We start from the raw sequence: 25,364 nt of genomic DNA on the forward strand, positions 1-25,364 counted from the left end.
TCAGCCAGAGAGCGAGATCTCATAGTCACTTGTTGACAGCAGGGGGCGCCCGACTTTACGCACATTCTTGGCGTTAATTATACGAGCTGCCACCTCCACTGGCTTCTCAAAATAATGCACCAGGGCCTGCTCAGTGAGCACGGAGGCCAGGAACTGCTCAAACGTGATGGCCCAGTCTTTATCAATGCTTGTGCTGTGAGGCAGCCCTCGGCTGTGGGGTCCACCGCCGTGAGGCCGGTTACCTCTTTCACCATTGGAGACATTGTCGCTGAGCACCAGCACTGTGTCGTCTGCAATGTCCTCACACTGCAGCTTCTCATCCAGCTCATGTGAGCCTGCGCTGAGCACTGAGTAAGATGACATCGACGTGTCATCTTTGGTTTCATCATCAGAAATAAGCATAGCGGACGACGTGCCTGTGTCTTTGGGAGACGAGTCCTCTAACTTGATGTCTTGCATAGGTGGCAGCTGGTCGCAGCCTTCGTCCCCTTTCCCTTCCTCACAGGGGCTCGGCTTGTTTTCCAAACACGCAGAGACAAAAACGTCTTCCCGATTCTGCTGCTGGAACACGCCATCAGGCCCCTCTTCCTGTGAGGTTTTAGGATCTGGCTCTGATCTGCCTTCTTGGTTGTGGTCTTTCCTACCAGAGGAGAAGAGCTTTCCCACCTCTCCCATTTCCAGCAGCAAACTGGTGACTGTGGCTGTGGCGTGATAGAGCTCCTGTTCTGCCACATCCTCACTGAACATGCTGTAGAGGGTCTTGCAAAGCTCGATGAACTGACCCTGAAGAGAGAAACATGAGCTCAATTATACTCCAATGAGTTTCTTCTACACATATATGTTTATAATAATTGTATAGAGAGTAAAAGTCTCACCTGATTCAGCTTTGGAAGATCTTTTGTGTTTTCCCGTTTAGGCTTAGTCTCCTGATTCCACAGTTTCAGGTAATGACGGTAATCAGGAGTGTTCAGTTTCTTCACTGTAATATGTATAAAAATGTGTTATAATATGAACTTTAAGGAGTCATACACTCATGTTATGTTGTGGTTGTAATAAAGCAACTATTTTTTCAGATTTCTGTGTTATGATTAAAGAGAAAATCTATTTAAAGAAATGTAGACATGATCATATAAGTGGCATCCAATTCTCATAGCTGAACAAAATTTTCACTAGTAAAAACAAATGTGGCATCAGTATTTTGCTAAATAAATAAGGTCTATTGTGTGCATATGCTTACAGCCTTATTACTGTTTACTGTGTGACTTGTTTGAGACATTCAAAAGAAGAGATTAAGTTTTCTTTTTTGTTCTTTGTTCATTACTAGATGGATGACTGAGTTTATAACCATGACAAATTAGTCAATGAAAATCACTTTTGACCCAACAAAAAACTTGCTTGTTGCTTATCAAGCCTAAAGGCAAAACTGTTTGCTCCTTTGATGAGCTCAAAAATTTCACTGTTCATCTTATGCTAATAGGTTTTTATGATCAACTGCATTACATCTCTGTATTCAGGTTTAAAATATTTTTGTAATAAATGTGATTATGTTGCTTACCTTTTTCAGTCTTAAATGTAACTCTGACAAATCCATCATCCTTCTCACTTCTGCATTTTGGGTCCTGGCCTGAGGAGAGAGGAGCATGACCGAGGTCAGACATCGATCAAAACGAAAGTTTTTTTGTAAAAACGCTTTTAGATGTATTCATTTTCAGTAGCTAAACCGAATATTCAGTGCTGATTTGGTGCATCCTCTCCATCTTGAAGAAAAGCATATTGTATATTAAACACATGGTTCTGCTCCACTTATCTGCACCCAGGACAGTTCATTATTTACTGCCTAATATAGTGTAAGACCATAACATCTGGGCCTCCTAAGTCTCTGATATCAAATTTGATCAAATGTAACTACTGCAATAAACTATAACACATAACAATGCATAACAAAAATGACACTAGTTAACAGGTTTAATTAACAAACAACAGCTGTCTGATCAACAGAAGCATTTTTTCTCTCCTCTGCATATTCCCTCAACATCACAGCAAATGAATACTCCTGCAGGCTCAAGGTTTTCATGCATAATTTAACTTGCATATACATATTTCTTATTGTGCCTACACTTTTATCAATGCCAGCATGCACAAAGGCTGCAGACGATGTCTGTGGTTTCAAAGTAAATATAACCACCCCTGCGAGTCGTGTCACGCGTGCATAACCACAAAAAACAGAATATGCCCCTGCAAAAACCAAAACAATCTCAAGTCCTCAGTATTATGAAGAGCAACTTTTTTGTGCCACACTTTCATCAGGAGTACAAACATAAAAAAATGGCTTCACATCTGGAAGTGTATAAAATAAAAAAACTGAAATAAAGCCTGTGTGATGAAAATGCTCTGTCAAATACAAATTGTAGCTGTGTGAGATCTAATTGTCAATAGAGAAATCAAGATTATATTCCTGCTACCATCAGCATGTCACCTAATGGAAGTGGATATCTGCTAAAAGCTTAAGCCGTCCATTTCAAATAAAGCCCAATCATCTCCTCTACAAACTGCACATCAAAGCAAAACTCATATTATAACTAACATTATCAACTCATATATACACAAGTGAAGAATAGCTTTTCTTAAAATACCACACAGAATACATTTTAAACAGCATTGCCATGTAGGGCAGTGATTGATGTGAAACTCATGAGAGTGACATAAGCAATAAAATATAATAAAGTTAAACTAAAATCTTTACCAATGGATGTTTCCGGAGTAATGTCTTCAAAGAAGTACTGAGTGGCCTCGAAGGCAGAGTCGGGCTCTTCCTGTTCGTGAGTCAACTCTGATTTAAAAAAAAAAAAAAAGGTCTAAATTTAACTTGGCATATGAAAACAACATGTGAACCATTCTTTGTCATTAGATTTTTCATTTAATCCATCCAAAATTCATCAATTTTATAATGTCATATGAACATGAAGTCACATTTGGTGATAAGAAAAACGATGAAATGCAGTGAAAACATAGTTACCAGACTGCCAAAATGTTAATGAAAGCCAGATTAGACAGAGAACTGAATTTAGAATACAACAAATAGTTAAAGTTTTAATTAATGTTAGCTCTTTCAAATGGAAACATGCAGACAAAGAAAAGTCCTGCGAAAGTGATTTGCCCAGTGAAGTGAGACTAAAGAGTACAAAGCGTATTCCATTCTCATTCACACGCTTCACTCAACCGTCTCTACCCTGTACAGCTGTTAATCCTGCTTCACTGGACGGGAATATATTCTGTGGCTCCCTTAAGACTGCATCCATGCACACTCACCAGGTAAAACATGCATCTTGTAGAGGAGCTTCAGTTTCTCAGTGAGGTCGCCATGATACAGAACACCTGCAACACACCAATAGCATTTATAGATTAGACATATGTGAACTGCCTCCAACAGTGAAACAATACTACCTTAAATTAAGATCATGATAAAAAAGCATCCATTTGTCTACTAAACGAGTATTTAAAAAGGACACACACACACACAGAGGACCTTGCTCTACTTACCAAGGCCACTTATGAATTCCCGGAAATTGATGAGGGCATCTCCGTTTTGGTCAAGGAGACGAAAGAAGCGCATTGCCAGCGGGTCCGAGTGGGCTCCGTTGGCCCAGGGGAAGAGCAGGTTGAACAGTCCTTTGAACTGTTCCACGTCGATGCGATACTGCTCCAGGTAGGGCAAGCTGGGGTCATGCCGCTCTGTGGGGTTGCTGCTGCCGCCCCAGTAGCAGCTGGTCAGGTGCTCTGCCTGCAAAGAGACAAAGAGAGAGAGCGGGGTAGAAACTTTAAGAAAACGAGTGCAACAGAACTCAAGTAAAAATAACTGCAAAGAAGAAGAGGACAAAGCTTTCTGCTGCGTTTCAAGATGCTAATTTTAAAGATAAATGTAGCTTAACCAACAAACTATTAGCACAGCTGCACTCTGTCATGTTGAACTCTTGAATTATCTGAATCATTACAAACACTGCCATTAATCAAGTAATTAGTCTTTACTCGCCTGCAGCACAGAGAACAGCAAGAGAAAAATAGTCCAAACACTACTTGTTTATTCTCTCTCTCTCTCTCTGATCAAATCACGCATTGACTTCCTGTCTGCACTTAAACTTTAGCATGGTTGCATGACTGTGAGTGGAGGATGGAAGTAAACAAATGCTGCCAAAGGGTGAGAAGGTGCTTTTACAAGGTCTCACAATGAGAATATCGAAGCTGTAACTCACCTTGAAGAGCACAAAGAGTTCCTCCAACTCATCGATAATGAAGGAAGTCTCTGTTACAATAGTTCTAACCTGAAACACAATATAATTACATTAAGTAAAAGGGTCAACACGAAAATTCTAGTACATACAGCTGGTAGATCTGACTGTACTTCCAGTATTTATGAACAGTAAGTCAATGAGTCCTTACCACATTGCGTTTTGTTGTATCTTCAATAGTTTGGATGACCCTCAGTCTCTGTTTGAAACGCATCTGTTCAATCACATCTGCACGTATGGAGCCAAATTTCTAAAGCAGAAAGGAGAGCAAGAAACAGAAAGAGAGAGAGAAAGAAAGAGAGAGGTTAAAGCAACTGGACTATAACTGAGAGTTTGTTATTTGTGGAAAGGATGAATGGAGACAATTACTGAAGAATTACAAAAACATTTACAGTACACACTGACTGCCAAGAGGAGTCCATAGGGCCTCTCAACATGAAAAGCATCAGATAAGCTGAACACACACTGCATCTTACTGAAAGCTCTAACAACCATAATATAATGTCTTCTTTTAGCAAAAATGTGACAACTGGATGAAAAATGTAGAGATGATAGAAAAACGAGCAGGACTCGTGTAGTAATACACTCATTAATCAACAGATGTGTACAAATCACGATAAGAGGCAGATTTAAGAAGTAGTTTTCAAGGAACAAAATAAGACCAAACACAGAGGTAGATATTACAATATCACTCAGGTCAAATACCTCATAGGAACTGCGGACCAGTTTGAAGATGTCGACCTCTGGATGCGGTTCTCCATTGTCTGTCAGTAAAGAGTGTAGGTGGGGGATGGGAGGCAGGGTGCTGTCCTTATTGGTCACACTGTCCAAGTACCTACAATACACAAACAGTTAAAGATACAGTATGATAGCAAAAATCAGGCCAGTGGGAAGAGTTTGTCCCTCAGACTGTCCGAGGTCTTTTGCCTCTCCTTACCTGCCCAGTACAGTCATGGCCTCGCCGTCGTCCTTGCAGCCCAGCAGCTGGTGGATGTTGGCGTGCAGCACGGAGAGTGCCAGCTGGAAGATGACCTTGATGCCATCGTAGAAGAAGCAATCCACCACCACCACGGCGCTCTCGAACGGCATGACAGACAGGAAGAGGGTGAGGAACCAGGAGAGCGAAATAGTGGAGATGACCCCGAGGTCCTGCATGCAGTCGTACAGCTGGGGAACGTACTCGCGAGCGAGCTCCTCGAACACCCCCTGATCGACTAAAGCTCCTGCGGAAGAGGTGGATGGTAAATGAAGAAGATAAATGTCTCATTCAGATTAAAATTGATCTTTTTCAAAGAGCATCATGGCAAACGGAAAAGTGCCACAGACTATGCAAAATACATTTTTAGATGGCAATACAGATATTTAAATTTTTCAATGGAAAAAAAAAAGATTGTCTATCAATTGAGCGTAAATTAAACACCCTCAGTCCCACAACAATATGAACATACTAACCTACGACTCTGGTGTTGTAGTAGTCAGGTAGCATCCTCTCACAGAGCGCCACGAGCAGCCAAAAAGCCTCCTCTTCTTTGGCGTAGAGCAATAAAACTGATGTCACAATATTCATGGCCTGCAGAGAAGAATAATAAAAAAACAATCCTGTCACGGACTGCCAATTTTCTGTCAGTTCATGTGGATCAAAACAAGAGCGTATCTAACCTGACAGTATCCGATGTTGGGGTTTCTGAATGCATATGCGGTGAGGACCCTGCGGAGGGCAGCGATGCCCATCTCGTTTTGAAAGGCGGGGTGCTCAGGGAGAGAGCGGTGCAGGTCCCTCTCTATCTCCTCTGTTGCCAGGTTATATTTGCCCATCGACTTCTCTACCAGGTCTTCGTAGTATCCGGGGTGGGTGGCCATCTCGTTGATTGCCCCTAAATACACAAAACATTCAAAGGTGTAAATTAATATTCCAAAAAAGGTAAGTACAGTATCTATCACAGGGTATATACTAGGATGTCATCATTTCTGTAACTCAAAAGTGCAACAGAGTAATATGTTGTAATTTTCAAACATTACTTTAAGAAAGCATGGTTATATTTAAAGATCAAGTGATCATTAAATACTTTTAGAGATGTTTTCCTCTGTATGTCAAAGCCTTATCCAGTAAAACGTAATAAATACATACATTGACAAAATTAAAGATTGTGCTGGTGAGATTTAAAAACATCTAAACAAAACACAAAAAAATAAATAAAAAAAACACATAACTTTAAAATAATATTAGAGGTTTTTTAGTTGTTTAGATTTCTTCCACTTGATATTATCACTGTTATTCCTGTTAATGTTTATACACATTATATGCTCAGTATACTTCAGTCTATCTTCAATATTTGTTCTGCCTTCATTTAAAGCTATGTCTACAGTGCGATAACCTACATAACCCATTATAGTAAACACAAAACCTAACACTGATTTTATCTAAGTTTCAGTTTTACAATGATGTCATTGTGTATTGCAGTATTTATATATTATTGTGCACACTGTTATGAAATGCTACACTCCCCAACCTCTCAAAAAAGTTGCTTTATAATCCTTACTGTCAATATTTTATCTCTGATTTCAAGCCAGCTTTGAAGCACTAATCTTTGTAGTGTTAAAGAGCCGACAAAGTTGAATAAATGTTTAAAAACGCCAAATGACAGAAGGGAAATGTGCAGTAAACAAAGGTCGCAAATGGGCTGCAACTCAAATGACACTGCTATTTGTAATTTACACAGCTTAAAAGGCCTGTTTACAGATCAACTGGTTTACATGAATAACTTCACTGATTAAAAACCTAAACCTAAACCTTTTCACATCAGTCTACGGCTTGATTAGGATAACCGTGGTTTACTCAGTATAATTCAATCAGTAAACATGTTGGGGCCTGCTCCAGGACATATGCTCGCCAAACTGGTTTATATACCCTTTGGTCTAAATATAGACACTAATAAGGCAACAGCTTAAATGTTTCAAATGTCAATAGTATTTTTTTTCTGGAGGATTAGTATAAGGAAGTCACCCTTCAGAAAGTGCAGGTAGGTGTGACTAAGGTGAACACAATGCAGCTATGACAACAAGCAGACTGCGCCATAAGTAGGTAACAGGGGAGAGAGTGAGTGTTTTTTTAAAACAGCTCCCATCAAGTGAGCATGACTACAAGCTGCACATGACTGTGAGTAAACAGGAAAATCTGGAGCCTGTGCATACCACAGCGTGTTGTTATAGAACAAGAGTTGAAAGCTGTGAGGTTCTCCATGCAGTCGACAGGTAGTGGAAACTTTCTGGTTTAGGTTTATAGTTTTGTGTAGACACTCATGGAAAATAACGTTTTTCTTTTATTTCAAGCACATCGCTAACCCCCATTTCCTCCAAAAGAAATTCTGTTGTCAGCATGATAATGAATGAATCGTTGTTTATACGGGTACATGGCCAGATTGCTTTTCTGTGAGTATTTATGGTAGTGCCATTACTGCTCTCAGGAAAATGAAATTAACTCCTCTTTTTACAAACTAATTTAAAAGCTATAAAGTCAGTGGAAATGAATAATGGAATAATGGTTTTTAAGTGTACCGCAAATTGCTTTCTAAAATAATTTGTGCATATACCGGTACACTCATATTTGAAGTTCAGTATAATATAATATTGCAAATATACTTCTGTATCTTAATCTATGGGGTACTTTAAAAAAAAAAGTCTTTGACTCTCCTCTCAGCTCATTACACTGGTGGAATCCCCTCAAGAGTCCTTAGAAAAATACGAGGGGCCCCCAGATAATTAAATGGGTAAGAAAGAGAAATATATTTATATTCAACATAATTATGTTTATTTTTTAAGACTTTTAAGGTTTTCCTTTTTTTCTTTTCTCACAGGCTCTTTAAATGAAAGAATCTGACGTAAAAGTTCTTGCTATGAGGGGTTATAAGTGGACAATCTTTCATTTTAAGGGTTCCACAAGACAAAATGTTTGGACACCACACCATTAAACCAATAAACTGTAAGGTGCTTTTTAAGGGTTGCAGAGGATTAGAGGAGCTGATGTAATCCTTTTATCATTTTAAAGAAATGCTTTTGTTTATTTCTAATGGAAGCTGGCAGGTGGTGACATAAGAAAAGCTTATGCCAGAGGAAAATAATATACATAACAGTCTGAGAGAAACAAAAAAAAACCCTGATCTTGTTCTTGCATTGTATATTCATCCATAGGATTCTGTAGATGAATTATATCTGCAATAAAATATGCATCATGTGGTGTTATTATCAAGTGTGAGCATGCAGCACTCAGGGTGTGGTCCCATCAGGTACAGTGTCAGGCTGAATCATCTGCAGTACTGTATGCTCGCTCACCAGAGAAGAGCAGCCAGAGCTCCCCCCTCATGCTCTCAGGAATCCCCTTGAGGACCAGGTCCTTCGTCTTCTCAGTGCGGTACATGCACACCCCCTGTCCAAACTCAGTGAAGTGGTTCTTCCAGGCCTGCTCTTTCAGGAACTCCTTTGCCTGAGCAAAAAGGAAAACAATTTTGTGAGATGCAGCAGCTCAAGAATCATCAAAATCACACCTCCACTTTCAGTATTATATTTTCTGCAGCTTAATTTGGAGTGTAAAAGCCTATAAGCCAAGCATAAAAAGTACAAATTTGGCCCTCACAATGTGAAATTGCCAGCCTTTAAGCGGGACGGATTAGAGTATTATTAGTCAAGGCCTTACTACGCACTGTGCCATGTTTGACAAGATTAAATGCTTTGATTGTACTTGGCAGAGAGTAATTTAACTCACCAGCTTGGGATTGAACTCCTCGGGAGAACGACGGCGGTACATGGTCATGAGGGCCTGTGTGGCCGTAGGCACGCTGCTGTCATTCAAGTTAAATGTTCGCTCACTATCTGAACCCAAACTGTTCTGCGGGCTGCTGGAGAGCAGGGATCCATGCTGGGAGTAAACCTGAAGGGTACAAATACCATCTTCAGCGTTTGGAGCTTTTAAACAGACACTGTCAGCACCACTGTGTAGAATATTTCTGATTACTATCAAGATTACTATCTAGATTTAATATATAAACTGTTTATATATATATATATATATATATGTTTATGAAACAAAGTCATTTACTGGGGGATACATCTCCCAGATAACCATCAGTAGGAACACACCAAACAATTTTTACCTCATCGTCTGAGCTGTTGAGGCTGCCAGTAAGTTCCCTCTCGAGGTAGATCTTGGAGGTGGTCTGCTGCAGGAAGTCAGAGATCCTCTGCACCAGAAAGTCTCGGTCCTTCAGGTTAGCAAACAGGAAAGTCATACGATTCTTGGTACTGATGGAGAGCGGGCTGGGCAGCACGTTGGAGCTGTCTGCTTTCTCTACGATGGTCACCTGGAAGATGTCGGGGAAAATTCAAAGTCTCAGTCTCAGAGGAATTTCACTGCATTAATGAGCTGCCTAGCTGTGTTTATGACAAGCAACTCAACGTAAAATGGAAAACAGAGCCATTTATTTTCAAGGAGCCGGTCGCACCAAATGTGTGTAATTTCAAATGTAGCCTAGTTTTGGAGTGTGTATGTGTAATATGTGCATACATGTCTGCATAAATACTACTAACTCTGAAACATGTATTTCTACACAATAACACACAGTCATTCCTACATTAACAATTAGCATTTAAGTCAAATATATGAATTTATTTTTGGAAGTTATGTTACAGCTTGTGATTTCCTATTTACATAGTTGATTGCTTTTGATTGGGCTGCACTACAGATGTCTCCTAGAAACTGATTCATACATTACTAAAGTCTTACACGCTGTAAGTTTCATGCTTCAATGCAATTAATCACAACCTGAAACTAGCTACAAACTTAGGAAGGAGTTTAAACACAATATAAGTAATGAATTTACAAAGACCTAACCCAGTGCTGTAAAATAGATGGTGATTCAGCCTGACAGCTGCATTATGTGTGTTTATGGGTATATATGTTTATAGAACAGATGGGCAGTTACAAACCTGTCCCACACAATGTTCACATGATTCAAGTACTTTATGTCTTCGAGGTATAATGACACATAAATCTTTCAAGCTGTTAAACAGACATTCAGGCAGAACGACCCACCTCACGTAAGGGAATGATGAGGCTACACAGCGTCTCTTCCTTGCTGGTGAAGCAGATGTAGTTGGTGGAAACAAACATCTGACCCAGGATGTGCATCTTGTTAAAGGGGGTCCACAAGGTGCAGTCTGTGTGTCCATCCAGTTTTTCATCTTTGGGCAGACGGAAGAGTGCCCTGTAACGCTCACTCTTAGCTCTCGCATCCAGATCCCTAAACGATGGAAAATACAAGAATCATATTAGATGACAGACAGCTTGGATTGGGGCTGAATAATCATCCAGACATTAGCATAGTAAGTTCCACTAAAAAGTGATGAAAAAAGGCAAAAAGAAAATACTTTCAACAATTACATCCCAGGGGACAGTTTCTTTTCCAAATGTTATGCAACATAGATGAGAGTATGAATATACACAGACAAAGAAGTGTTTGTGTAGATACGTGTACAAACGTTATGCAAGAGCAACCTTCGTACAACCCCAGATGTGACGCTAGACTGCACTGAAACAAAATCATGCTTACATAAAATGGGTTGAATAAAAACAAATTGAGGCAATTTTTAGGGGCTCACAAAGACCCATTAGAGCTTAAAATCACTCCACCCTTGTGTTTCATAATACTTGGCTGTTTTTCAGTTAAACTATAAAACCCAAACTTGCGTCACCATTTTAGACATTCAACTCTCTGTCCTGAATAATCTGGATAACCAAACACCATGCCGACCATAGCACATTAATGTTCAATCAACTGCATGTCGTAAACATGTATGAGCAGCATTTATTATTGATGAACATAAGTGTTTCCGCTCCGCATCAGCTCTCACCTCTTGAGTGCCGACACCTTCTTCGGTGACTTCTTCTTGAGTTTGGGCAGCGAGCGGTCCTGTTCGAAGCCTTTGTTGTCCAGGAGCTGACGCATGGCGATGTTTGCCAGCTGCTCCGCCAGCTTGAAGGTCTCATTGATGTTGAGGAAGACGGAGAAGACGTGTTCATTGGAGCGTGTGCTCACCTTGATCACATCAGGCAGTAGGAGCGTGGCACTCTTCTCTAGCTGGGTGATATCTGCCCAACGCACCACCAGTTTGGCTGACAGTGAAAGAGAGACGTTATTAAAGAGATATCAGTATTTTCTAGATAAGACAAACTAATGGACTATGGTAGCCATCAGGATATCGTGAGCATGCAAGAATATGGTCATGTGATGCAGTTTAAGCCCTCAAGTATGCTGATTAAGTACTGGATGGAGAGAGCTTATTTACTATGACTTATTAAAATAGTTGGGATTCTCAAATACATAGAGGCTTGAAAAAACAGACGTCTTCAGATATTTCCAAGTCAGAGACTATTTTAATTGAGAAATTAAAGAAATGGAGGATAGATTAGCCGAATTATTTGACTATTCACGAAGGAATACAACACACAATCTAATATCACAATTAAAACGTATTGGAGAGCAAAGTATTTGACAGTCCATGTCAAAAAGAAATGAGAGAGAGAATGAGGTCTGAAGATATCTGACAAAGATCACAATAACATTTAGTCAAGCCACATAACAACAAACAAAGTCTGGTCTTGGTGAAAGTTCTGTTGGAGGAAAAAAATCTGATTGTTTGTGACTTCAAAGCTGAAATTCATACAAAAGGAGTTCTCACAGACAAAACCGATTCTTGAGGCTATGTTGTCTGATCACTTTCACATTTTCTGAGCTTGTTGTTTGATTTAAGCATTTCATCAAGGTTTCCAAACAGATAATGAAAACATTTGAAATAAAATCTGTTTGCTCTTTTATCAGATTATACCTGAGCTGAAATCCCACATAAATTAATTGAACAGGATAAGTATCTCGTTGAAATTTGCATGCTACTAACTAACAAAGGCATCACCTTGAAATGGAAATAGCTGCAGACAAACCCCTTATCCGGAAAGGACTGTACTACAATTGTCAATTAGATACATTTAATGTTGTATCTGAACTTTACTATAAGACTACGATATAAGAAAAATATAAACTACTGGAAGAAAACTGACCATATAGACTCAATGTAGGATGTAACCCATTACAAACAGTATATCATTGCAAGATCCTGGAGTCACTGCGTAGGCCATATCAGCCCAGCAACTTTGCTTGGAATTATCAGCAAAATATGGATAGGAAAACAAAAGAAAATGCAAGTCTAAGCATAAAGACAGTGCAATATGAAAGAGTCTTTATCAAACCTTCTTTTCCTAGTAAGTAGGAGTAGAAGCAGATGTGGTTGATGCTGAGGTAGAGCCATCCCTGCCGTGGGACTTTGCCCTTCCAGTAGCTGCAGGAGTAATAATTGACCAGCTTCTCCTCCTCGGGCATCCCAAACAGCTTGCGAAACTTGGCGCTGGCCTCCTTGAACTTGTCTGTGTCGTCGTCCTCTTTGATGTCGTGGTTTTTGTTGTACTCTGCAATGATGCCCTGCAGCGAGATGGGAACAGACAGACGAAGTAATGAGCGATGACATGAAAATCTAGGGGTAATGTAACAAAGTAATGAGCTGGGACATGAAAAACTAGGATGGTAAAGTAAGGAGTACCAGCAGAAATTTTAAATATTAATGTAATATCTGGTACTTTTTTTTGGGCAACTTATTTATTATTATTTCTATCCATGTATATTTTTTGTTTATTGGAAAATGTCTGTTATAGATATATTATGTTTAACAGATTTTTTGTGACTTGTTAGATTTAACATGCAATAATTCATTTCTAGCTGGATTGCTATGAAATTCTTTACGGACATTGACGTTGACACGAGAATAATTGTGATTCATCCAACACTGACAAAACTGTCAACGTTCCCATCAGCCTCAGCTGTCTTGTGTTAGTGCTGATCAGCAAATATTAGCACGCTAAACTAACAGGGAGGAGAAAATGCAAATATGTTATTTAGCACGTGCATTTACCAAACCTGAAGGTCATTTTTCGGACGGAAACTGCGTCTATAAATAATACCTTTGAAGGGCAGGTATTAACCGGCTGCTCACTGCGCACAGATGACTGCTGTTACTGTAGAGAGGAGACGGAGGCACAATGACAGAATATGCACAGGACAGAGTTTTTCCACCCATGTTAATATTTTTGGAGTGGAATATTTTTGGTTTTACTAACAGCATTGACTTCGTCACAAATACTCTCCCATATGCCGTTTTTTCTGGTATTATTTGTTTTTGTTATAACTCAATATATTTGTTAACTTCCACTAGAACCTGATCACATTTCATTTTGCACTAGCAGGCTTTCTGCTCGTCCAAACTCTCCATAAAGACACGCAAAACCCTCATTTAAATACTGCTGTCTCCACCCTGTTGCACCTGTTTTCATTTACGCAGTTATTCTTAGTAGATCACCCGCAAAACGCACACAAACTAAACGCTTAATCTATTGAACTGTGCACGCAATTTAGTACCCTTTATTTGGGATTCAAGTAAATCCGGCCCTTAGTCTTGTTTCTACATTTCATTTAGACCTTTTTTTCTCCACTGTATCTTTACATCTACTTCCTTCATTTTCTCAAGTAGTTTGTCATTTTACAGAAGTTTCAGTGTTACTCAGCACTGCTCTGATTGGTCCAGTTTGCAGGCAGATTGACTCGTACACATCACAACCAACTGCATTCAGTGAGTCAGTGCGTTTATGTCTATGTGCAATATATCACTTGTTCACCTTATGGTGTTTATTAGAAAATACCTCATGTTGATCCTTCAATTTGTTGTTTGATCCATGACATCCTTAAACAAATTAATGTTCTGACTGTAGAGGATAGGTGGTTACCTGGACCTTTCCTTTGACAAAGGTGGTAATGTCATTCTCATTTTCAAAGATGGAAAGAGTCTGCAGCAGGTTATGTTCCAGCCACTCCCAGTGCTCCGTGATCTCTTTACGGGAGGTTCCTGCAGAGGAGGGAGGAGGGGAGTCAGAGCACTGAAGGTGTTGTGTTTCAGGAATAAGTAGTTGCTATACTCTAGTCATGATTACACATTCATTTCTAAAACAAATACCACGCAATGATTCAGCATTTTCTTAAGGGAGATATTCAGATTATATATTATATATATTTTTAAAGAGTTAAAAAGATCCAGTTTGCCTATTTTAGGTCAGGTTCAAGCTAATGACGGCAAAAGAATAAGCTCAACAAAATGAAAAGTGTATCTTCTCTTCCATGTTTAAACAGGAACACTAAATGACTGTTTTGTCATTGTTATCAATCAGCAGTGAGGTTAAAACTGATTTTTTCGGCCAGAGGACAAATTGACTGCAGTAATGGCTGACATTGTGGGCCATTATCCCTCAACTGTGCTGCAAACAGCCCTTCAGTGAGTGCACATCTACTGCATTAGCCATGTCTTCCAGGCTGCTCCACTCTCCTGCTAACTCTGGCATGAGGAATTAAGAACTGGGAGGGGTGGAGAGGGGAGCCATTACCATTTCATGTCTTTTTGTAGGCCTCCATTTCAGATTGGAAGCACTAATAATGTTAATTTCATATTGCATGGTTACTGTACAGATATCCCTAAATTAATTCACCTTTGCCACAGTGTCTTAACCGTGTCCCATCTTAATTACATTTCAAACTACGACTAATTACAGCCTTCCATTACCTATAATCAGATTAAGTATAATCTTGATTCAATTCTATGCTTCTCAAAGGTTGTGGGGTTGCATGTGATTGCTCCTGAAATACTGTATACTGTATGCAAACATATGTAATTAAAGCATTTATATGACGGTAAAACACACAGAACACGTGAAAGCAGATACTGTACTGAACTACTGTACATGTGTAAAATGTAAAGTAGGTCAACACACCCACATCATAACACTGAAGAATTTGAGGTCAAAACCTGATTTCCAAAAAAAGGCTTTTAACTTATTTAGGTCTTAAAAGTGCCCTAGATATTTCTCTCTTGGTTATTTTTTTTTAATTCAAAAGGTTTGTGTAAGACTGAAATCAATTATTTATTTACCAATAAGGCGTAAATATAATGTCTATAGGTTTGTATCGATTGTCCTAGTTTGTCTTGCATATGTTAATCGTTTTGGACATTGAGCTTGGACACACAGAATGTTGTTATGCCTTTATTTGTTGTATGGTCTTGAGTGATAATAAAGTTTAATTTGACTTTAACTTTTAAGGCAATCAACAGAAGATGAATTAGCAACATTTTAGATAATCAATTAATTGTTTGAGTGATTTTTAATCAAAAGTGTCAAAACATTAACTGGTTACAGCCTCTCACATCTGACAGATCACTGTTGTTTGTTTGTCTCCATGATAGTAAACTGAATATCTCTGGGTGATTTCTGATGGACGTAACAAGCACTTTGAGTATGTTGAGTATGTTAATTGGGGCTTTAAGACATTTTCACCAGTGTCTCAAAATAACTGATAGGTGCAGCCCTAGTTTTGTGCTGGAACTGTCTAGACTGGGGAAATTTTATATCCGGTGGCTTAGTCAAAAAAGAGTGCCGCTTCTAATCAGTCGGGTGTGCGTTTCCTAATTTGCATGATTTACTGCCACAGACTGTCTGCTGAGCACTCTCACTCGTAAAAACAGGAGATCACAAATGTCAGTACATCATTGTGTGAAAACCAGCAGATGCCATGAAATCATAATGAAACCCCATCAAGTGATTAGCAGAGAAACCACACACACACACACACACAACACACAACACATCTGAGTGTCGACTGCAGCACCCTGTCGCCTGTAATCCTGCCCTTTAAAACCACCGGGGCATGATGTAATGCTTGGCATTCGGCAGCACACATGGGAAAAGGCAGGATGTTACCACACCATGTGTTGTGGCTAAGGGGGGTGGGGGTCTTGCAGGGGTGTAAAAATCACAGAGGGGCCTTCCCTGAAACATACCTGTATCCCTAAATTATGGGTTTAAGTGTACATACCATGAGCAATGATCCAGTAGACTAAAGAGTCAGGGGTCTGGTACAGAATCCTATACGGGGCCATTCGAGCACTCGAGTCCAGGACGACATCCAGGGTCCCCACCAGCAAACCTGTTAGAGCCGAAAATACTGATCAGACTGAGAAACACACAAATAAACTTTTGTCTTCTTCACAGAGGCTAAAATAAAAGGAGCTTTTATGCTGTTCCAAGATCAAACTCTTTTAAATGAACCTATAAATGTGTTCAGCTGTGAAACAACAGACCCACAGACATAAATGCTCATAGGGATCACCAAGTCATAAATGACCACATGAGATCCCTAACAAATGAAGTGCTTTAATAGTTTTAGACATTTTTTTTATGCTCAGGGGAAGAGGAAACCCAAGAGGTCTTGCGGTTTAAGATTTGAGTATATGAAACACATCCTGGGGCTTAAATGTCTGTACTCTACATGCATTTAGAGCACCAACATATAAATGTATATATTTATTTGTTAGACTTTGTAAGTGTGTCTTGTGATGTTTACGACTTCATGTGATTTTGGTATTAGAAGCTCTGCGCTAAAAACAGACAGTGTGAAACTAATTGACAGGTTGATTGAGTGAAAGAGGATGAAAGACTCTTTGAGAAGATATGTAGAGCCACAATACATCCTAACAGATGTCAGTGTTTTATGCTGTTTCCCTGAGTCACAATGAACAAGGCCATGTATAATGCAACAGAAAAACTAGTTTATAAAAGATGCTGCACTAGAGCTGCATGGCATGACAAAATGGTAGCTTGGATAAAAAGATCAGAATCACTTCTTAAATAATTCATCCTTTATATAATGTTTAAAGGTTCTAACTAATAGCTTAACGGTTAATAAATCAGCATTAAAAACCACTCTTGGTTTGCCAGGCTGTGCAAAGAAAAATATTTTATGTTGCTGTTTATTTAACTCTGGTTCCAGACGTCTGAATCGACACCCACATCTCTGATTTGGTCAGTCTGACATTGTGCCCGCTGATGGCCATCTCCATTAGCTGAATAAACAACCAACCAATCAAAGCTTTGTAGGCGAGATAAAGGAACGTTGACAGCATTTTCCTGCGGAGCCAGCAAGCAACCAGGCCACATTCATGAAAAATAAGCAACAGAAAAATGGCCACAAGCACCTCATGTTGTGAGTCTACATACAGAAATAATGACTTTCAATAAACATGAAAAAAAACATTAAGAAACAGCTACGGCATAATCTTTGTCTAATAAAATGACATTGGCGGGACGGATGCTTCACTTAATGCTAATTAGTTAGGACAAAACAAAACAACATAATCCAGCTCCCAACAAGAAATCATCTAACATAAACACAATGTCAGGCTGAATTAATGAAGTGACACTAAACCGAAAAATTTAGCGTTGTCTTTTTAGCGAGCTCTTTTTACCCCCCAATAGAAAATTTGATCAGTTATATTCAAAAAAGAGCTAAAGAGCATCGGGACCACAAACTTCTTCATCTTCTTCTTCATCCATTTATTAACAGTTACAACAGCAGACTTGATGGGTTATTATATATTTTATTAATGGTTTATTAAAAGATATAATTGTAAAATTAACTTTGAAAAATGTTAATACATCATTGATCATTTTTAAATGATCTTATGACTTGCCATTTTTCACAACCTGGCAACCCAAACACTATCATTTCCACAGTTTATGGCCTATGAAGCACCTCAACTTGAAAATCTTTTAGATATAAGTACCTCAGTTAATTGCTAGTTGGAAACCAGTTAGCAATACAGCAATTTTGATACCATTTCCCAAGTACTTGAGCATCCCTGCGCTGTAGGCTGTTGATGAGCTCTGCCTTTGTAGCTGTGAATATTTTCCATGGTTCAGAGTAGCTATAGGTTCAACTGCCATGAGAGAAACTGGTTATTTTTGTTCAGCAGCTCATCAGGGCAAAAACAGAGTGAGTCACGCAGAGAGAGGAGGACGCGGAGAAGACAAGAGAAGTGAGACGTTGAAATGTTTTCAGTATTTTCAGAGGAAAGCAAGCAAGACGGAGGTGTCGAAAGCAGTAAATCTGTGCGATTCACGCTCACTGATGTTATTAAAAGACCGTGGGCTGAATTCTTTGCTTTAATTGTCTCCCTTCTACTTTGACTTGTCATATACACTCCCGCTGTGTTCCTTTTTGCTTTCTTTTCTATATTTATATATCTTCCATTTCCTTTAGTCACACTCAATATAACACTAAAACTGTGTTAAAGCAACTTAGGCCTTGAAGAATAGGTGATTACCATGCTAAATTGTATTGGCCACCTTCCCGTCACGTGTCTTGGGAACTACTTTGCATACACAAATAAGGACGGCAAAAATAACTTGTATTTGTTACTTAACCATATCTACATGGTGAAATGAATCTATAAAGACTATCAGCTGCAGTTGACCCTAAAACTAATGAGATAATACAGCATAACACTTCGGTTAAGTCTCTTTCTGAGAAACAAACAACTGTTGTTGGTGTGAAGACAACTTCCTCTTCAACAAAAGGAAAAATCACAAGGTTAGCAGTCATCACAGAACCACAAATAGTCGAACTGCAACGGTTGTTAACACGTTGACCACAGAGAGGGTTTGTATGCGTTTGCCAGTAAGCTTCCTTTTCACCCTCTAACAATACTTAGATAACAATCTAACAGCACAACCTCGCAAGCAAAGATGACAGTATAGGTTGAAAATTTAGCCAACAAAAATAACTTATAGTTAGGCTACATTTACACCATTCAGTGAATGTAGTAATTATTACCCAGGGAAGTGACACAGTGCAGATCACGTCAATATAAGGTGACACATTTCCATTTAAATAGCTACAGGACCAGTTCACTTCCAGTTTCTTTCCAACTCATCTACCATTGTTGTGGTGATTACTGTTGCCATGATGAAATATAAGCAGTATAGTTAAAGAAAAACCCCCAACGTGTTTCAACTGATCATTTTAACCAAAACCATGGCCTTTCCCTAACCCTAATCAAGTGGTTTGTGTGCCTAAAACTAACCAGACCATAATCACAGTGCTGTCATTATTTTGCATGATTATTGTCGATAGAAGCGGCATATTCATTGAAAACACTCCTATGGGTCGTTCTGGGGCGCAGGTACAAATGGTGGGAAAATTCATGAAAAGCAGCAATTTTGGACTTTCACTGTACTGCATGTAATGAATGGTGCAGCCTACGACAAGCACATTGAGGTTTGACGCAGGAAACTCGGGGGTTACGCACAAGAAACAAGACCGCCTAAGGTGTAAGACCACTTGACACCTTTTCTATCTCTTTCTTTTATCTCCCCTTGTCAGAATTATGCAAGCGGAAACCAAAACAGAGAACGGGAAAGCGAGTTTTTCTGTCACATCTGTGTAAGATTCAGGAGTTCTCCAGCAATTTTTAAAAAGGTAATTAAATTTAATAACATTGAGTTTGTTGTTGTTATTCAACAGGAAACCCATGAGACTGTATATTCCAACTCATAACCTCATACCCTTTTACAGTGATAATTTCCTTCCACACGCTGTACGAGTGGTTGCACCGTCAACAAAACAAAGAAACCACGGCCCAGAAACAAAGCAGCTATAAGGGTAGATGTTCCATTTATCATCTCTGGGTGGCTGGAAAACACTTCATGGCGAATAGCCTCCTCCTAAACAGAACGAGCTATAAAATCATGTGATGTTTTTGTGTTTCTTATCCACTCAGATACAAAAACCACAGTCAGAGCTCACTGTTTTAAAAGGAAAACAGACTGTCTTCTCTGTATCATCAGTGGGGAAAAACAACAAACCAAGAGCTACTTGTTTTTTAGATTGTTTATCTTTCTATTAATAAAAATATCTGCCTGGGGAGGGGGGTGTTGGTTACTGGTGCAGGATCACAATCTCTCCCAGACCTAAAATCGATACCGTTTCAGATAACAGGAACATGAGCCAATTCTGGATCGTCATCAACACCATCATCATCATCATCATCATCATCATCATCATCATCATCATCATCATCATCATCATCATCATCATCACATGCATGATTCAGTGCATCCATACTTGTAAATAAAAGTGTTTTCCACCATTTCTCAACACTTCTACATCTACTGACATAAAGTGCAAGTCATAAAGTTCAAGATTTGGCTGACAAAGAACAGGATCAGTGTCTTTCTGACATGACACACTTCCAAACATACAGTAATTACCAGATGGATTGCGAAATATGTTGCACTGAGTGAAATTATTGTACAATTTTTATTTTTTGCTATAACTGCCCTAGTGTACAGTGATGCAACAAGTGACATGATGGCCTGTTTCTGAGTTTATTTTGATTACACAGGATTTGTTGTTTATTGTTCAGTTTTCTCCCTTTCAGAAAGACATATTTATGAACACATTCAGAGTGTGGATTCAAGACTTCCAGCTTCCTCTCTGCACCCCATCTGCATGCAAACTTGTTATTAGAACTGAGCTTGCATGTGCAGTCTAAGATAAGACTCAATGACAGAAGCTGGTAGCCTGGCAGCTTTAATACTATATACAAATAACATCAAACTTACAACTGTGCAGACCTCTTTTGTAAGATAAACAGTGTCTTCATGTAGTATTTTTAAAAAAGCTGCATTATCATGTGAAAGCAGAACATTGTTAATTGGTATGAGCACCATTTCATATCAGTATTATCCTACAACTTTTCATAAAAAGGGAAAACTACAGTTAATGCACCTCGGAGATAAATCCTTCATAAGGTTTGTTTAGATAAATGAGGTGAAGGGGAGTTAGGAAGGAGCTGATGAGGACAAACCTTAGAAAACAAAGACGAGGATCATGTTTGACTTGTCAGCCTCTGAGGTTTCTTGGGAGTCTGTAATTAGCAAACAACCAGCTTCCATGTATTATTATGTGTTAAAAAGACGGGGGATAAGCACATCGGATCTTTCACCATTTCCAGACTTGAGTATTTCTTACTCTCTCTCTCTCTCAGAAGCACAGTTGCTTCAATTCTACAACCCTGTACTGATGTTTTAATGATGCTGCCAAATTTGGAGAAATCGCTCCTCTGGAAATCGGAGGCAAGTGGTCTGGTGGGTAAAAGCACGCCCACATTGGCCATTTTTCACCAAAACCCAGAAGTCGTCTGCCAGCTCGCACATTACAGCTTGAACACACACACACACACACACACACACACACAGTTAGGCAAGATATGCAGATTTGTGCCTGAGTTGTTGATGTCTTCCCCGACTCTGGAAGTAAAGCTTGTGGACAGTGCCAGTGTCGCTGGTCGCTGAGTGCCAACTGGCACACGGTACAAGTCAGCAAGCTCTGCATTTACATAACAATGACATCATCCCCTCGCACCACTTAGCACACTTTGTGATGCCACAGAAAGAACTCACCAGATAATTTTGAATAATTTATATCAAAGAAGATCAAATCACTAATATTACATCTTAAATTTGCTGCCAGTGAAATCGATTGTGAGATCAAAAAATCTATTGTTCTCTTTAAGCCTTTATTAGGCGGATTAGAGTTTGGAAATACGATGATATGAACTGCAAAACAATAACAATGTGTTGCCATCAGAGATTATGATGATACTGTTTAACATAGAAGGTGTCCTTTTTATATCTCTGAGTGTATTAGGCCACCATTACTTTATGGTTTTAGAGGATTTGTGCATCAATGTTATGCAATATCTTGATTTACCATGTATTTAATTATCTGGAGAAACTAAAAACAGACATTTCCATCATGTTATTTCTTAAATATGTGTGTTACTTTATCAGTGGTTCCCAATCTGAGGGTCAGGAACTCCACAAAGGCTCACAAAAAGAATCTAATTATAGTTGTGAGAAAATAAAAAAGCAAAATAATGTTTGTTTTGTGGATTTTTGCTCTTTTCTCATGAAATACTTTACAGTTTTATCTTGTCAGAACTCTTCAATTGGACCACTTTCTATTCATTGTCATGCAACCGATGATGACGGGTCTCATTTTTATCCATATATCACCATACCAACCACCTATAAGACTGCTGGTCCTAAGCAGCAGAGATTTTACTCTCGTCGTAGTTATTAGTGTTAAAGCTCAATAAGTAGTGACACTGACTGACGCACAGTGAGAAAATCTCAGCAGGGAACAGAAACTCAGCTAATCAACAGCGATCAATCAGCGATAGATGAATCCCTTTCAGTTCAGCTCTGAATCAAAAGGCAATAACAATAATCCTGGATTCTATTGCTATAATTTGTGACCTCTGGCTGCATGTTGAGCGTAAATGAGTGTACCAGATGTAAATGCCATAATTTAGACCTGAACAATTGAGGTTTTCATGCATCAACAAAAGTTAATCATCCTCTGTTCTTACACAGTTAAACTTTGTAACCAGATCTGTTCAGTTTGGTCATAAACTTGAACTAGCTGAATCCAGGTCAAGAAATGAACATTTCAAGATTGTAAAACAGAAAACAGGACAGTCGGCTGTTAGATGTGAACCTTAGCCAGTGATTTTTATAACCTGCCCCCACTCCTCCTTCTCCTCCTGCTGCTTGACCCATTTTGGATAGAATAAGCAAGAGAGAGGAGGAGTGAGAGAAAGAAGAAGGGGAATGATTCAGCATGAGCTAGCAAACAGACCATGCCTCTAGTTGGTGGTCAAACACAGTAGATTCACTGTTGTTGAGACTCCTCGGACATCAGCAGCTGCACAAGCAACCCAAGTGCTATTGTCTGCATTGTTGTGATGTTTAAATTCACATTTTCCAAGCAGATAGGCGCAAGTATTTTCCTATCTGCTAGGAACATACTTCCTAGCAAGCACCTCATTTGACTTTTAGTAGAATATTTTATGGATGAATTAAGATATGTGATGTACTTTGCACTTGTTGTTATCACACTTGGTCAAAGGGTTTGGCCTTCTTTATTTCAGGCTGACAATGGTGTGGATAAATCAATTATTATTATTTAAACAGAGACCTTAACTCTTCTTTACTAAAGGCACATTCAGGTGAAAGGCCACCTGTGACAGCTGATTTGTCACATGATCCTCACATTATCTTTCCCATGTGTTTTTCCATGTTCATCATCATCATCAACAACACACTCCACCTGTCACTCAGTCACCTTTTCATCATGGCTTATCTCTGAATTTTTCAAATAAATATCGTTTGTTATTCATCCATGAAAGCAGAAAGATGGGACTCACCCGCCAGTCCTCCGCCTCCACCCCCGTGGCCCTTCCGTTTCTGGAGGATGAAATACGGATTTGCTCTCTCTGTGATCCATAATGCGCCCGCCAGTAACACATCTTCGGGACTGACCCACATAATTGTCGTGTTTGTTTTAAGGGGACATTGAACACACAGGGTTGCGGACGGCGACCACAAAAACAAGCCCGATCTGGATGTGTGTGTGTGTGTGTGTGTGTGTGTGTGTGTGTGTGTGTGTGTGTGTGTGTGTGTGTGTGTGTGTGTGTGTGTGTGTGTGTGTGTGTGTGATGAGTCCACAGAGGATTATTAAATTATTAAAAACACCGATGGAGGCCTGGTGTTCTCCTGAGCGTAGCTCCTCTGACCCTTTAAAAAAAATCGCTTAATTGATGGATGTCCGAGCGACAGTAAGATGCTCAAAGCAAGTGTCGCTACTATAATTAAACCTGTCCCGCACGGATCGGATCAGTCTGTGACAAGCGCTATATGTCGGTCCAAACACCAGATTTCGTGCACGTAAACCTCCTCTTGCCGCAGCAGCGTCTCTATGTGCAACACAGGCTTGCAAATAAATGTGTTTATTGGATGTTTCGTCGGCTCGGTTTTGCGTCACGGCGCAGTGCTGGATCGGTCTTTGTTGTCCATGCTCCGTGTCAGGTGCGACTCAATAAGCCTGCGCCGATGTGTCGGCTGTTTTGCGGAGAAAAAACCGCGATAAAGCCGATCAAGATGAGCTCTAATCACGTTGTATGATCTTCCAGCTGCAACGTCTGTACGTGTAGTGAAGCGTGAAGACGACACTTGCACAGTTTTAAACCCGACAACACCGCTGCGGTCCTCCTCGCCTCCTCCTCCTCCACTATTGCGGTCAAAAGCGCCCCGAAATGTTGAGCTCTCGCGTGTTCTGATATTTACGGTACGAGCTGACAGGAAGTGAGCAGCTTTTTTTCTCCCTGTATGTCATATAACACTGCAAGAGATTTATTATTCAACTGTGAAATAATACACCCAGCAAGACAGTTCACACACACACACAGGTTTTCTTGTTAGGACCTCCATTCTGTGGACAGCGTAACCTAAACCCTAACCTTAATTTAAACTCTATAGTCAGACCTTATTCCAGAAATTGTCCCAAGAGGTCATAAAAACACTCAAACACACAGCCTGGCGGTGTGTCTGTTTTCTTTTATCTTCTTTTAGCTTCTGTGGGATATTATATACTATATACGTATTTAAAATATACTGCAGTAACCGAAATGGGGATTGCTTTTTCATTGATTATATGAGGATGGAGGGACTTATTTTCTGATGCCCGTCACAACACTGCTTTTTATTGGCTGCATGAATGTATGCATGCTTAGAGTTGCATTTATAGTGGCCCTTAACTCAAAAATATGAGGCAATTGGACTACTTTCAACTTTCAGAAAAATGCAATTTCCATTGTGTGTATATGAGATGTTGTCAGCTGATTATTCCAGATTGCTGACAACAAATCTATATGATGTGTTTTATTCATCTTAACTTTGAAATTCTCTAAGATAATACAGAAAAAAATACTTTATTTTGAGTTCATGTGTAGTCAAAGTTATCCTAAACTCAAATATATCAGCCACTGTCAGGAATAATAAATGAATGTCCCTCACAGACCTTTCCTGCTCCTGCTGCAGGCAGTTCAAGAGCATCTGGACCCGAATCAGCAGGTTCAGAGATAGTCTGTATAGGGTTAGGGTTAGGGTTACACACAAACACAAACACAAACCATACATACACACTAGTAACAATGGCACACAATACTACGACCCTTACTTCACACATCTGAAAGGTG

General features: G+C 39.5%; 1 protein-coding gene across 1 annotated transcript; it reads right to left on the reverse strand.

Annotated features, from left to right (window-relative positions):
* On the reverse strand, positions 1 to 23,761 carry tbc1d9 (TBC1 domain family, member 9 (with GRAM domain)). Its single transcript, XM_062432282.1, has 21 exons — positions 23,535 to 23,761; positions 16,301 to 16,411; positions 14,167 to 14,285; positions 12,583 to 12,811; positions 11,190 to 11,451; positions 10,372 to 10,579; positions 9,434 to 9,640; positions 9,046 to 9,210; positions 8,616 to 8,766; positions 5,946 to 6,160; positions 5,739 to 5,856; positions 5,224 to 5,509; positions 4,992 to 5,121; positions 4,438 to 4,536; positions 4,251 to 4,319; positions 3,541 to 3,781; positions 3,310 to 3,375; positions 2,744 to 2,830; positions 1,556 to 1,624; positions 876 to 979; positions 1 to 783 (listed from the first exon to the last, which is right to left on the reverse strand). Exons 1-21 carry the CDS (start codon positions 23,653 to 23,655, stop codon positions 1 to 3), a joined length of 3,840 nt encoding a protein of 1,279 aa, XP_062288266.1. The 5' UTR covers positions 23,656 to 23,761.
* Between the last annotated feature and the right edge of the window lie 1,603 nt (positions 23,762 to 25,364).

The sequence above is a fragment of the Scomber scombrus genome, chromosome 2 (assembly GCF_963691925.1).
Source record: "Scomber scombrus chromosome 2, fScoSco1.1, whole genome shotgun sequence".
In the NCBI taxonomy this organism is placed as follows: Eukaryota; Metazoa; Chordata; class Actinopteri; order Scombriformes; family Scombridae; genus Scomber; species Scomber scombrus.